Genomic DNA, 16,258 nt, shown 5'->3' with positions numbered 1-16,258 from the left:
TGCGGATATGTAACCTCATAGAACTGCACACTACCAGGATTCGCAGCAGATTTTGCTGCAAAAGATTTGTAATTTACTTCTATTTGCAAATCTCAAGTCTTCCAGTACTTATCAGCTGCTGTATGTCCTGCAAGAAGTGGTGTATTCTCTCCAGTCTGACACAGTGCTTTCTGCTGCTACCTCTGTCCTTGACAGGAACTGTCCAGGGCAGTAGCAAATCCTCAGAAAGGTACAGTTCCTGTCACGGACAGAGATGGCAGCAGAGAGCAAATTGAAATAAATTACAGATCCATATAACCTTCTGACACTATTGATTTAAAAGACTTTTTTCTCACCAGAATACCCCTTGAACTTGACAAGTCCTTTAAATATGTTAACTGAAATGTTAATAATTCTTTTAAGACGATATCCAGGATTAGTAAAACGTAGCTGCTGAGCCTCAAGCCTTGGACGTCAATTAGTCAAGGCAGGGAGAGGTAGGGGAGGAAGTTTGCATGCTGTGGTTCAGCTTCACTTCTGTGGCATATTAGCTTCCAGAGAAAACTATTTTGTAGCTCTGCAAATGACCATCAGCAAATGCATCAAAGGCATCATTTGTTTTATCTCCCTCACTTATCTCACCTGTCATCTCCACCTCCATGTGTGCAACTATGTACCTGGTATAGACCTGACAGATTTCCTTAAATAATTCAGCATCATGCTGCATTTACACGTTTACATTTACGTTTACATTTACACATTTACATTTGCAAACGCAGCGAACGATCAAGTGGCGAGCGAGAAGTCGTTCATTTTGATCCTTCTGAAAACGTCGTTCGCAAAAAAATCGCAGATCGTTCCGTGTAAACAGTCGTTAACCGATTTTACCTATGTACGAGATAGGCTTAAGCGATTGCAAAACGATTTTTCCGTACGATATATCGTTCCGTCTGATTGTTCTAAAAAAAGACATTGTTCTTTCGATATCGTTAATCGTACGATTGGGGCGAATTATTGCTCCGTGTAAACGCAGCATCAAGACTTTAAATCTTCCTAAGATCTCACAATTGTGATTATAAATCACATGACTTTATCCCCATGGCAATATTTCCAGTAAGCTTCACACGTACTGGATCCGCAGCAGATTTCACATACTGGCATTTCGCTGCGGGTATGTGACCCATTGACTTCACACTACCAGGATCCGCAGCGGATTTCGCTGCAAACTCGAAGAGTGAAATCCACTGCGGATCTTGTACATGTGAAGCTACCCTGAATAAGAAAACGCATCCAAACTGCATATATTGTGAACTGACACCAGCACACTTATCAGTCTCACTAGGCTTGATGCCAGAAGCCTAATCAGCTCACCAGGTGATCCCATTACTAACTGCAGTAATTGGACACCCGCTATTTTTGTAAAGCCAGAGGTTTCATGGGAGATGTAGTCAGCAATAGAAATTCATTCCACAGACAAATTTGATTAAAAAATGGCTTAGATTCTATACCTGTCATATCAGCTAAAACAGGTAAGCAATAGGAATACACTACAATACAACTATATTTCTCTCTAATAGCCTATGGTACACTATATAAGGAAAAAAGCACAAAATTGCCTTATTTATGAACGCTACATCAGGTAAAAATATATATGCTGCAGAAGAATGTAGCATTGCTCACCTGTCTGTCTTGCTTCTGAAACTACCAAAATTCAATCCATTTGTCTTGGGCATCTTAGTCCTGTATTTCGTGGTTGCTTCCTTGTTGAGCAGTTGGTTAGTACTACAAGTCCCAGAATACACTGCTTTCTCTAAGCTGTTCATCGCATTCCTCCCACCTTATCACTCCCCTCTCCCAGCACCCTTGCCAATTTCCTGCCCAAAGCTGTTGTAGAACATATCGGTTCACTGCAGAAACTTGTATAATCATTGAGTTTACAACACTTGCTGCTTCATTCAGCAGAACAAGTCAACATGTTGTAATCATATCTCACTCTCCTAAGACTGTGTTCATGACATGGCATTTTTGTAGCCTTATTGTGCTGAATCATTATTGATATGGAAAAGTTTGCAGTGAAATGAGATGTTCTGCAGCAGAATTGGCAGGAGTGCTAGGGGAGGGGAGTGAAACAGGATGGGAGGGCTGTGATGAACAGCTTTGGGATTGTAATACATCCTTGGACTTCAGAGGATGATGTTTTGTATGGAGTGTGGGAGGAAGTGGAGAGCTGTATACAATACACATTTTGTTTAATAAACATTTCTGCTGTTTTCCGTTTCCTGTCAGTGATGAAGCATAGAAAAGCACTCTGAAGCTAGCACTGGTAATGATAACACTTCAATAAAAGGGGTTATCGGGGTAACAAAAACAATATTCTAAATAATCCCCCTTCCCAATACCACCCTATGCAGGGCTGGGACAGAGGGTAGGCAGGGGTAGGCGATCGCATAGGGTGCCATCTGGTGGTGAATTACAGGGGGCACTGTTCTATCCACCACATAGGGGCCTCCACAAGCCTGAAACTGGTAGCAGGGTTTGTGGTAGAAAAGCAAACAGTAGATGATGCACAACATCACTTACACTGTGTGGTGTGTATCCTCCACTGTCTGCTGCTGTCGCTGAGGTTGCCCTGGCTGTCGGGTCCAGGGGATGGGGGAGGAGAGCACACGCAGCACAAGCTGGCCCAGCGTCATCATCAGGAAGGCCCCCTGCAGAGCTGTCTCCACTGCCTGACTACGGCTGTCCTTATTGGAGGTCCTGACCCTGCACAGCCATGATGTCTGCAAGTGAGGAGACCAGGCTCAAGGAGGTTAGTGTATAACTGAGCATGTGCATGTATGTATGAGTGAGTGTGGGTGCATGTATGTATGTATGTATGAGTGAGGTTGCATGTATGTGTGTATATATGAGTTAGTGAGGATGCATGTATGTATGTATGTATGAGTGAGGTTGCATGTATGTGCGTATGTATGAGTTAGTGAGGTTGCATGTATGTGTGTATGTATGAGTTAGTGAGGGTGTATGTATGTATGTATGTGTGAGGGTGCATGTATGTGTGAGTGAGTGTGTATGCATGTATGTATGTGTGAGTGAGTGCATTTATGTATGTATGAGTGATGGTGCATGTATGTGTATGAGGGTGTATGCATGTATGAGTGAGTGATAGTGCATGTATGTATGTGTGTATGAGTAAGTAAGGGTGTATGTATGTGAGTGAGGGTGCATGTATGTATGTATGTGAGTGAGGGAGGGTGCATGTTCAGTATGTATGTGTGTGTAAGGGTGTATGTATGTATGTATGTGTGAGTGAGGGTGCATGTATGAGTGAGTGAGTGTGCATGTTTGTATGTATGTAAAAAAAAAAAATGGGGAAGGTGGGGCACGATTTGCCCTCTTTGCCTAGGGAACCAGAACTCCTTGTCCCGGCCATGACCCTATGTCTAATATACATGCCCTTTCACTGTTTTTTTTTCTCATACTTTATGGGTCTGGACATCTAAAATCTTCTTTATGTCCTCTCCAGTAACACTCAACTCCCTCCCCTATCCCTTTGTAGACACAGAACACGTTATCTCCTGTCTTTGGGGGCTAATCCCCCCTCCAGGCATTAGCTGCCGGCTCCCTCAACCCCCACACACTGTCTATTATAAACTATAAACTCTGTCTAGCATACTGACCAATATAACCAATTACTAGCCATACTGTACCAGTCTGTAGTAACCAGCAAACAGTACATATTATGCTGCTTACAATAACCAATGACCAGCCATACTATACCGGTCTCTAGTAACCAGCAAACGCTACCCAGTATAGTACCCACTATAAGAATGATCACCCACCCCACCCAGTCAGCCACGGTGCCCCAACACAGCCCAGCACCCTAGTCAGCCGCAGCCATCACATTGCACCACCACCACCTGAACGCTGCTACCAGTGTGTCCCCCAAACCCCTATGGCTGACATTACCATAGTCACCGGTGTGGTCCCATGTTGCTTCACTCTCCCTTCATCCCAGGGTGTGTGTGTGTGGGCAGTATGTATTATAGTGGCCAGTATACTGGGTAGTGTTCGCTGGATACTGGATACCCCAGTTGAGTCTTTAGACCACTCACCTGCTCAGACAGATATAGAGCCTAATAGCCCCTAAGGGCTAATGCACACAATCTTTTAAACAGTATCATAGCTCTCAACATCATAGTTAATCATGGTGCTGGGAATGACGTCCACTTTGTAGGACACCGTCCATGTTAGGACGAGTTTCTGCGGACTAGTGCATTAGCCTTAAGTCATGGAAAATTAGGAGCTACCCAACAGCAATAAAACCTATCTTGTTTTGGAGCTAGGCTGTGCAGAAATACATTTGTTGTCCAAAAAACCTTTTGGTCCTCCAGCTGTTGCACAGCTACAACACTCGTAATGTCTGAACAACTGATGGGAATTGTAGTTTTGCAACAGCAAGAGGGACAAGGGCCCCTGACATAAAGAAAAACCCTCTAAAGTTAAAATAATTGTTTTGGCTATGTTCAAACAATGAAAAAATAAATGCAACATGGAGGCAAGGGCAGGCACACCAGTAGTCAAAATTGATACCAGTAAAGGCCCAGCAGTAGTCAACATGCATGCCAGTCTAGGCCCAGCAGTAGCCAACAAGGAGGCAAGGGCAGGCACACCAGTAGTCAACATGGATGCCAGTGAAGGCCCAGCAACAGCCAACATGGAGGCAAGGGCAGGCATACCAGTAGTCAACATGGATATCTATTACTGCTCTGGTCAATCCTGCCTTAAAAACGGCTACAACATTGAAAAAAGGTAGAAGGTACTGGTGAAAGAATGGCATAGGACACCCCTAAGATAAGATGACATCCACAGATAATATGGTTTGAAATGGACAAGACAAGGAAGGTAAGGGCAGGCACAGCAGTAGTCAACATGGATGCCAGTTAAGGACCAGCAGTAGCCAACAATAGCCTTCTACCCCCAGCACCCTTTCGATTTTCTATTTGACTGTAGCAGTTAGGTTAACATTCTATTGAAGTTCTATGCAGGTGTACTACAAATCCCAGCAATACAGTGTAGTACACACTAGTTTTGGGGGGGCTGTACGGTACAAACTAGTAGTGGCTGGACCTATACACACACTCTGTGATACCCCCTTACAATGAGCAGTGAAGTTTTATGCAGGTGTACTACAAATCCCAGCAATACAGTATAGTACCCACTAGTTAAGGGGGGGGGGGGGCTGTACGGTACAATGTGGTAGTGGCTGGACCTAGATACACACTCTGATACCCCCTTTCAATGAGCAGTGAAGTTCTATGCAGGTGTACTACAAATCCCAGCAAATCTCGGCCCTGATGCTTCTTGCACAGTTCAATGACCTGATGCTGGAAGAAGGATTCTGATATATTCTGTGAAGGTTTTCTCCTGCCACCACCAGCTACAGTATGATGGCAGTTACTTCATCATATTTAATCATACTGGTGGACCCAGAATGTCTCATTATTACACAGACAGCTAGTTTACTTTACTGGAACTTGTGTTACCTGTGTTTACCATTCCTAGCAGAATATCTGCCATATATTCTTTGTATTTTTTCTTGTTTTATATTATTGAAAGTGTCCCTGTCGTTATAACTTTCAAAATCTAAATCAACAGTAGATGTGATATAAAGCAGGTTTGCAATATACATTCATTATTTTTGTTGTTCTTATCATGCTGTAAAACAAAGCTGAACTTACCAGAAATCCAGGTCCAGTCTCCTGAAGGCAGATTTTCTCATTTGTGCTAATTGGTAAAAAAAACAGACTTAGGGTACGTTCACACGTACAGGATACACAGCAAATTTGATGCCCCATATTTGATTTGCTTTGAATCTGCAACTTCAAATCTGCTGCAAATCTGTTTGTGTGAACGCACCCTAGACACAGGAGTTCCAGCCAGTGTTGAGAGTTACGGTGCAATATGTCTGTCAGTCACATGACTGTCTCTCTGTGAGCGCTCAAATGGCCTGAGATACACAGGACTTCCTGTTTTTTGACTATTTTCTGTTTTTGAGAAAAAAAAAAGAGTCAGAAAACAGGAAGTGTAGTGTTTTCCATGATAACTAAAAAGAAAGTAATGAATTTAAATTGCAAACTTGCTTTATATGATATATACTGTTGATTTAGATTTTGAAAGTTATAGCAACACTTTAATATTTGCAATGTACAGTAATGTTTAGTGTACAATACTTAAAATTGTACAAAGAAAACTTTTAAATTATATTTCTTACATATATTTATGCATATAACTGTTTATTTATAGGTACTGTTTCCCTTTTGGAAGACCTGAAGGAGCTCTGAAGGCCACATTGTCTCTTCTAGAACGGGTAAATCATGTTAAATTGAACCATCTGATTAACATTGACTATAAAGCAAATCTAATAGGAGATAAAGCTAATTTAAGGTCCTTTTACACAGGCTGATTAATGACCGTGGAGGTTCATTAGACCAATATTCAGCCAGTGTAAAAGTTTCAGCAATCAGCCGCCAAGTGGTAAAACACCTGCGCAATGACTGATAAAGAAATTTGGCATCGAAATTTATTCCACTCATGGCAGCACATCTTTGTGTAAACAGGAGACGTGCAGCCGATAACAATGAACTTTAACAGCGACAATGCAGCAATCGTCTGTGCGTCACAGCCGCTCTATTGATTGTGCCATGTAAAGACCCTGGAAACCATTTGTGGACATGGGCAGCTTATTTGCAGTACATTTATCATGTATCTATTTCTTACTTTAAATGCATTAAGTTCTACCTTTCCTGATGGGCTGCTTCTGGGTTACTGATGAGATCCACTGCTAATCCGAATCTTAAGAACAATGTTAAAAAAAAAGTACAACCCTAGTTTCAAAAAAGTTGGCATGCTGGGCAAGATGTGAAGAGAAATACAGTGCAATGATCTTAGATATAAAGATTACTCATTTAGAAATTGATGGCATCATGGGAGTCAGACTGCTTTGACTGCGGCTTATCTCTTTCAGAACAAAGGCGTAAGGCAGTGATTTTACATCATGCCCTATTACACGTCCCAATATTTCAGATAAGCGAGTGCCGATGCTCACTTACTGAGCCTATTACATGACTCGACACAGCACAAGACCGTGCAGCTCTTGCCTCAGATGTAAAATAATAAACATTATACATACCTCTCCACCATCCCCTGTGTTTTTCTAGCTTCTGCACCCCCCATGCAGCCGCTGCTGGAACTTTTGAACTCGTCTCTGAAGTGACAGGCTACTCAGCCAATCACTGGCAGAGAAGGGATAGAGTCACGGCCAGTGATTGGCTAAGCTCAGAAGCTCCAGCGGCGGCTGCGGGCAGAAGCAAGAAGGACACCGGGGAGCATGGACAGGTATGTATAAAGTTTATGGCCTCAAATTAGAAGAAAAAACGGGTTGCACTCACTGAAGTAGTCTTCATAAACTTTATTTTTTTATCTCAAATGGTAAAAAATGGACATAGCAGACGCTAGACAAACAAGGTGGTGGCAGACTGTTTCACGCGTAAGGCTATGTTCACACATCGTTAAACAGCGTCCGTTGCATGTTAAACAGCCGGGCTGCACTCAGCTCGTTCCTGCAGATGATACCTCTGTATCGGCTGCAGGAACGTTCTTTTTTCACAATTGATTTGCAGGCACCGTTGGGTGTGCCTGCAAATCAATTAGCCATTCACCTCAATGCAATGTACGTCCGCCGCTGCACATTGCTTTGTGTGAACCGCTGATGTTTCCGGACGCTGTTCAGTGGATAGCGCCCAGAAATAATTGACAGGCAGATTATTCTAACGCCCGTTCTAAAGAAACAGGCGTTAGATTAACCATATGTGAACACAGCAAGCTGCATTGCATTGACTTCAATTCAATGCCCCCTCTGCAGTAAAGAACGAACGATGAGGCCATTATAATCAGCGTCCATTCTTTACCTATAAAAGACGATGTGTGAACCTAACCTAACTGTGCTTCTATGGACCTCCCCTGTAGCAGCTCCATTGGACACCGTATTGGTGTATACTGCATTTGTCTATACACCACCTCCTTTTTTTCTGTTGATATATAAAGTGTATTATTATTTTTTTAAACCGCTCTCAGCCGTGTATCAATATTACATGTAGTGATGCGCGGTTGGCAGCCAATGGTTTTTCAACATTTTGAAAACCAACGATCAGCCCATGGTCATTTCTTTAGCTGATCGTTGTCTTTAATACACAGAATGATGGTCTGCCAAATAGGCCTGATTGGACAGATTATAACTCAGCGTAATAGGGCCTTATCTCTACCTCATCATTGGTTGGTGGACAGTCTGGAGAGCCCTATATACCCTACAAGATGTCCGAACCCACCACATCTGACAGGTGCACATGACAAAATATAAGGCGTATGTGGACCTTAAGTAAGATGACTGGGTATAAAAACAGTGTGGAAGAGAATGCAATCAACAGAGATGGGCCGAGTTTTACCAATCTGTAAAATCTGCATGTAAAAATTGTGGAACAATTTAAAAAAAAAATTAAAATCGAGAAGACTTTGAACATCCAAACATCGATAGTACATAATATGAAAAGATGCAGAATCTGTAGACATCCAGAAAAGGCCAACCCTGTGAATACAAATATAAAAGTGATATTATACAATAGAAAACAACACTTATTAAAAAAATAAAAACAAAACACTGTAATTTCTTCATGAAAGGATAAGGCTAGTTTAAAAATATGGTGATAAGCACAATGGAATTTTTATTTTAAGATATGTGTGTGTAGATAATGAGTTCTTATAAGAAATATGTTGTTATTTAAAATACATACTCAGTAATTCTGAACAGCAATTACAATGTATGAGTACACTACTAGATATACATTTCCTAATTAAATTAACAACTTTTATATGAGCAAATGCAAATATAAGATTAACAATTAATTTTTTTTAACTATTATTTATGTTTTAATGAAAAATCTGGAATATTTGAAAAGAACATTTCTTTTTAAACGATTTTCTGGCTTTATATACATAGAATTATTTATTGATAACAGTTAAATGACTGAAAGTAAAGTGAATAACATTGATTATCTTGGGACAACAGCACTTTTTAAGGAGTGGTATATATTAGGGATATAGTAAGTGAGCAGTTAGTACTTTACAATGAAGCAGGAAAGCTGGTAAAGGATAATAGCAAGTTTGACAATGGCCACAAAACTCCAAGTCTTGTGGGGTGTTCCTGGCATTCAAAGTTTAGTACCTACTAAACATGCTCCATGAAAAGACAACCATAAACCCCAAAGTAAAACAAGTCTGATCCATGGGGAGGCCCCCCCTCACAACTTGCTCAGTGCAAAAAAAATATTATTTAGTAGCCTTAGGCACCCTGATCCAATGTTTCTTTTTTGTTACTTGTGTTCTCATAACATTGACAGCCCTGTCTACATAGTGTTGACATTACAGAACACTGTACAATTCTATACTCTTCTTGCCACCATTTTACTACTTAACATGGAAGAATATCATTATAGTGCTTGAAAAAGCACTATATTGTAATCCGTAGTCTTCTTCCATTTCTTGTTCTTCTTCCAGCCATCCTTCTGCGATTAATACAGCCTGAACCACTTCGCTCACAGACTCCGTTCAAACTGCGTTTCAAAGCCCTCGGCGTTGACAGGTGTGCTATCTATTTTTAGTTTCAACCGGATTTGTCTTTTTAAAGAAATTTATGTTTAAAGACCCCTAGTTTCCCATAGAAAACTGTAAACGCTAACAGCCAATCACAGCACATATGCAAATAGCTGAAATATAGCAGCCAATAGAAATTCTAAGGTCTTGTCAGTCAGTGCCTCACAACATCCACACAGTCACATGTCCACTATTGGCCAATAGAAGATGTAGAAGATGGAAGGTCCTTAACGATTTTGTCTCACTGACATGAGTAAGATTGTCATGGTAACCGAGCAATAATCTTTACCATTATAAGTAGCAGAGTTCAGTCAGTAAAGTAGCAGAGCTGAGCCAGTCATGTAGCAGGGATGGTACCCAAGCCGCTCTTAAAGGGACAGTATTCAAGCTGCTCTTTAAGGGACGGTACCCAAGCCACTCTTTAAGGGATGGTACCCAAGCCACTTTTAAAGGGATGGTAGCCAAGTCGCTCTTAAAGGGGCATTACATAAGTTGCTCTTTAAGGGACTGTACCAAAGTTGCTCTTAAAGGGACTGTACCAAAGGGAGGGTATCAAGGGTTAAAGTTTCTCTTAGGGTATAAACCCACACACCGTATATGCAGCGTATTTACTATATGCAAACTCGCAGCAAAATCGCAGCAGATTAGATCTAAATAACTGAACACAGCATCAAATCTGTACCAACAAATCTGCTGCGTATTTGTTGCATATCTGCTGCATATACGGTGTGTGGGTTTATACCCTTAAAGGGAAGTCACTGTTAAAGGGGTGCTCTTTTCAAGCACTATTTATTTCCCTGGAAATGCAAGTCTAGTTTTATTTATTGTATTTAAATCATGTATCTTTGTACACAAATCATGTATGTGATTTAAGTAACTATTAGCTAAAGTGACACTTCCAAATTTAAAGGGAATGTGTCAGCTGTAATTCATGTTATAAACTACTGACACTGTACCGTTCATATATCTGTGCTTCCATAACATAAAAAATGAATTTATTCTCCTTCACAAAGAGTCAAAGAGGCTTTCCCAATCTCCTGAAGTGAAGCAAGCTGTAACACCTCCTCACTCCCCTTCCCATACCTGATTCCAGGTGTCATGCCAATCAAGTAGAGAGGGGGGTAGAGGAGACATTGCAGCTTGCGGCTAGTCAGGAGCTTGGAAAAGCCTCTTTGACTTCTTGTACCAGAGAATAAAAGTATTTTTCTACATCCTGGAAGCCCATCCTAGAAGCTAGTTATATTAAAGGTATCAGTTTAGGAACTCAAGAACAAGGGAACACAGTCATAATTTAGTTGGGGGAAAGATCAGAAGCAACATGAGAAAATATTACAGTACTGAAAGAGTAGTAGATGCTTGGAACACACTTCCAGCAGATGTGGTAGATAAAAGTATAATAACTTTATTTAAACCTGTCTGGAATAAACATATATCTATCCTAAGATAATAAGAAAGAAAATACTAAAATAGCAGACTAGATGGACCAAGTGGTCTCTCGAGTTTCTATCAGTCTCCTTGACCTATCAGCTATCTAAAAGTGTCATCAATATGGATCATGAATAAAAAACTGATTTTGCTGAATAAAATAATTGCATAATTCTTTCTCTAGTAAGATCCGTATGCCCCCAGTTTCAATTACCATGGACAACGTGACAATGTGAAGACATTATACAGTCACTGGAAAACAAGAAATTCTGTAAATGTGGTTTCTTTTGAAGAGAGGAGTTTTGTACCTACTGTATAAGGCTGGGTTGACATGTAGTATGATGTTTAGTATTTGATCATGTCAATCATTATTTTTAGCAAAAAGCAGGAGTGGGTCTAAAAAAAAAAACCGAAGGAAAAGGTAAAAATCTTTACCTTATAGTGATTACCTGGATCTGCTCCACTCAGTATGGCTGCAGTTAAGAAAAATAATTACTTTGGCACATAATTTATTATTCCATTTCATGAGTAAAGGGAAGTGAAAATATTTTTCCCCCTCGTATTATAACTGAACTATGTGTCTGCCCCCACTACATAAAATTTTTCTTCTGATCTTCTAATCTTCTGATTAATATAGTGTGTTCAGTAATTCACTAACTGTTAAAGAGGTTGCCCAGAGAAGCACTTGTCACTGACTGATCATTCCCTGACAGCCAGAGGAATGATACATACCTCTGCTCTGTTGGATTAGCGATCTTCCCATAGAGTCTGCCTGAGGCAGATTCTCTGAGAAGACTGCTGATAATTTTGATCAGTGCTATGCAATGGCATAGAATTGATCAGTATATGCAATCTAATGGGGGACTAATGTTTTTAAAATATAAATTTTTAGTATATATTAAAAAAAAAACTCCTCCAATAAAAGTTTAAATCACCCCCTCATTATGCAAATAAAATATGTAAAAAAAAGAAATAAATTAAACAACATATTTGATATCGTATTGTGCAGAATTGTTGGATCTCCTAAAATATAACAATATTTTTTCCGTACAGCTTAAACTGAAAAAAAGGGGAAAAAAAGCACTAGGATAGCTGATTTTAATATTTTATTTATTTAATTATATATCAGGAAAAAAATTAATAAAAAGTGATCAAAAATTTTCTTTTACACCAGTATGATAAGGAAAAACTATAGATCATGGCACAAAAATGAGCCTCCAACCAGCCCTGTAGATAGAAAAATAAAAGTGTTATGACTTTTAGAAGGTAAGGTTTAAGTGTAAATTATAGTTTTTTTTATAGTAAAAATGTTTTAAGAATTTTTTTCTTTTAATTTTCCTTCTTACGATCTACACTCACCGGCCACTTTATTAGGTACACCTTTCCAACTGCACGTTACCACTTAATTTTTAATCAGCCAATCACATGGCGGCAACTCAGTGCATTTAGGCATGTAAACATGTTCAAGACAATCTCCTGCAGTTCAAACCGAGCATCAGTATGGGGAAGAAAGGCGATTTGAGTGCCTTTGAATGTGGCATGGTTGTTGGTGCCAGAAGGGCTGGTCTGAGTATTTCAGAAACTGCTGATCTACTGGGATTTTCACGCACAACCATCTCTAGGGTTTACAGAGAATGGTCCGAAAAAGAAAAAACATCCAGTGAGCGGCAGTTCTGTGGGCGGAAATGCCTTGTTGATGCCAGAGGTCAGAGGAGAATGGGCAGACTGGTTCGAGCTGATAGAAAGGCAACAGTGACTCAAATAGCCAACCGTTACAACCAAGGTAGGCAGAAAAGCATCTCTGAACGCACAGTACGTTCAACTTTGAGGCAGATGGGCTACAGCAGCAGAAGACCACACCGGGTGCCACTCCTTTCAGCTAAAAACAGGAAACTGAGGCTGCAATTTGCACAAGCTCATCGAAATTGGACAGTAGAAGATTGGAAAACGTTGCCTGGTCTGATGAGTCTCGATTTCTGCTGCGACATTCGGATGGTAGGGTCAGAATTTGGCGTCAACAACATGAAAGCATGGATCCATCCTGCCTTGTATCAACGATTCAGGCTGGTGGTGGTGGTGTCATGGTGTGGGGAATATTTTCTTGGCACTCTTTGGGCCCCTTGGTAACAATTGAGCATCGTTGCAACGCCACAGCCTACCTGAGTATTGTTGCTGACCATGTCCATCCCTTTATGACCACAATGTACCCAACATCTGATGGCTACTTTCAGCAGGATAATGCGCCATGTCATAAAGCTAGAATCATCTCAGACTGGTTTCTTGAACATGACAATGAGTTCACTGTTCTCAAATGGCCTCCACAGTCACCAGATCTCAATCCAATAGAGCATCTTTGGGATGTGGTGGAACGGGAGATTCGCATCATGGATGTGCAGCCGACAAATCTGCGGGAACTGTGTGATGCCATCATGTCAATATGGACCAAAATCTCTGAGGAATGCTTCCAGCACCTTGTTGTATCTATGCCACCAAGAACTGAGGCAGTTCTGAAGGCAAAAGGGGATCCAACCCGTTACTAGCATGGTGTCCCTAATAAAGTGGCAGGTGAGTGTATATTTTAAATTAATCCTGTAATCTTGCTGTAATCATTCTGGTAACTAAGTTTAGGAAAATATATGAAAAAAAGACAATTCTCTCCAGCGCTATTGGTAAAATATTAATGTTTTATTCTCAAACTTTTAAAATGCCGATGTGTTTTGGACCTGCTGGTCCTTAGTTATGACTCTATCCAAAAAACATACAGTAAAGTATATATAATTCACTCTGACTTTAGTACCAAGTGGTTAAATAAATGTTTCAGTACAATATGTCTGTTCATAGATTTTTATATCATTCGAACTCAAATCAGTTGCATTGTCTGAATCTAAAACCTATTTGGGCATAACCCTTTGGTTTAATAATACTTAAAAATTGTAACATCTTATGTTTAAAGCTCCATTCTTTTGATAATTCAGGACATCCTATGTACAAATCACTTTACATATGAAGATGCTTTAGCGGAAAGGGGAATAAACATATATAAAAATATACTATATTTTTATATTTTTTATTTGTATATTTTTGTCTAAGGTTTGGCATGATTTCTTCTTCAGCCAAGAGTGAAATAAGATTATAATTAATTTGTTTGAGTTGCCATGGCACAACATGTCTATTTATAGATCATTGATTCAGACAATGCAATTGATTTGAGTTGGAATGATACAATATGTCTATTCATAGATTTTTTTTATACTGAAACATTTATGTAAACACTTGTTACTAACATGTTAGTGGCATTAGTGTTTTTTTTTTATGTTTTTTTGCATAGAGCCATGACTAGGAATCAGCAGGTCTGAAACACATCTGCCTTGTAAAAGTTTGAAAATAAAACATTGAGGAAAGAATTGTCATCTTTTTTCATATATGCTCAAGACCCTAGTGTCCAGGGGTTTATCTTACGTGCTATAACTTTGGCATACAGGCTATGGGACATGATTCTGGATGCAAGTAAGTGCTGACTACTAGTTGTGAACTTTTTTTTTTTTTTAACTTCGGTTATTATTTAAGTTTAGAAATAGGCTGACACTTCCTCTTCTGTAAAGATCATTGTTGTCATTGCATGCAAGAGTCGCATTCCTGAAATCTTGCAGTTTTTAAAATTAAAATGCATTTTAATTTCACGCACAAGGCAGAGGGAGAGCCGTGAACTAGTCTTCTGGGCTGTGACTAGTCATGGCCTCTCTGGCCTTTGTCATGTCTAGCAAAGAGCTAGAAACTCTCTACCTTAGGCACAACTGGCATTTTTACAATTCGTATATAAATCAGGAACTTGGGAAAGATGGTTGCTCTCTCCATAAAAATGATCCAGGGCTTTTTTGTTTATCCTAATCTCAAGAGGATTAATATACTGTATATGCAGAAGCTTAAACTATACGCCAGTTTTAAATGAGAAAAACACCCAGCTTTTGCTAGTTCCTGATTTACACATGGATAGTAAGGGTTTTGATGGTTCTTTGTGGCAGAAAGCTTCTAACTCTGCCTCTCACTACAATTACCATTATTATTGCAAAGATCTGTGCACAGGAGCAGCAGGTCACTAATCCATATGTTTCTATACATACATAACACTATGTAGTCCAGTATAGGAGCATGTCGTTGCAATAACAACAGTAGCAGGAATTGTTGTGAAAGGTCAGAGGGCAGGAATCCAGGTCTCTACCGACAGGTCTCTACCGTGCTATTTGTGAATGTGCCATTCGGGAAGGGGGAGTAAGGGTGTCAGCAGTGCCTTGTGAGGTATAGAAACATAGGAATGTAACATAGGGCAAAGCAGGTGGCAGAGAAGTTAGGGCAATCTCCAGGTACAGTGTATGTTACTGACCTTTATTATCCTGCTTCCTTCTCTAGGCTATCATGCTCTTTAGCAGCCAAGCTTTTGGAAGGGCATTGTTGTAAAAGTTAGAGGGGAACTCAGGGAGCCTTGTTAAAAAAAATCCCTTCCAACACTCCTCTGATGCAGTTCTTTGCCTGCTCCATCTCTTGCTGTCCCTACTCTTATGCACTGCTATTAAACTACATTTCCCAGTAGTCGTTGTTGTGCACACTCAGAACGTCCTGCTCTCACACCACCCTCACCCTACCCCACACCACCCTACCCTACCCCACACCACCCTACCATACCCCACACCACCCTACCCTACACCACCCTACCCCACACCACCCTACCCTACACCACACCACCCTACCCTACACAACCCTACCCAACACCACCTCTCCGCTCACGCCCTGCCCCCTCTTATGTCTCCATCATCAGAAAACAAACTTAATGTGAGATGGAGGTCACATGATTTCTGTCCTGAGGGGTGGGGAGGGGAGAATGAGTGAATTGCAGAGGCCAGAGGCCAATCAACTACCTGTGCAGCAGAACTGCGCAGGCATGGTAGTACATTATATGGAGACATCTATATAACTTTTAATGTACTGTTTAATTGAAAATATTTTTCCCTATCTGGAGTTCCCCTTTAATAGCATGGAGTGGAGCCTGCCCTCCCCTTCGTCTCTAGTCACAGGCTTTAAAGCAGATCATTACAGCACACAGAGCAAGTGAGGGGGATATGCCAGGAGACAATTATAAAAAATAAATACTATT

At 40.4% G+C, this 16,258-nt stretch overlaps 1 protein-coding gene across 2 annotated transcripts in view; it reads left to right on the top strand.

Moving 5' to 3' along the window:
* The window catches only part of CADPS2 (calcium dependent secretion activator 2), a 424,688-nt gene that overhangs the window by 252,717 nt on the left and 155,713 nt on the right, over positions 1-16,258 (top strand). For both annotated transcript variants that reach the window (XM_069976609.1, XM_069976601.1), the window contains exon 15: positions 6,283-6,346. In XM_069976609.1, the coding sequence (XP_069832710.1) occupies positions 6,283-6,346 (64 nt within the window). The remainder of the gene's footprint in view (positions 1-6,282; positions 6,347-16,258) is intronic.

This window comes from Dendropsophus ebraccatus, chromosome 1 (genome assembly GCF_027789765.1).
Source record: "Dendropsophus ebraccatus isolate aDenEbr1 chromosome 1, aDenEbr1.pat, whole genome shotgun sequence".
NCBI lineage: Eukaryota > Metazoa > Chordata > Amphibia > Anura > Hylidae > Dendropsophus > Dendropsophus ebraccatus.
Note: the sequence above shows the minus strand (reverse complement) of the source record. Positions and strands in the feature narration are given on the sequence as shown.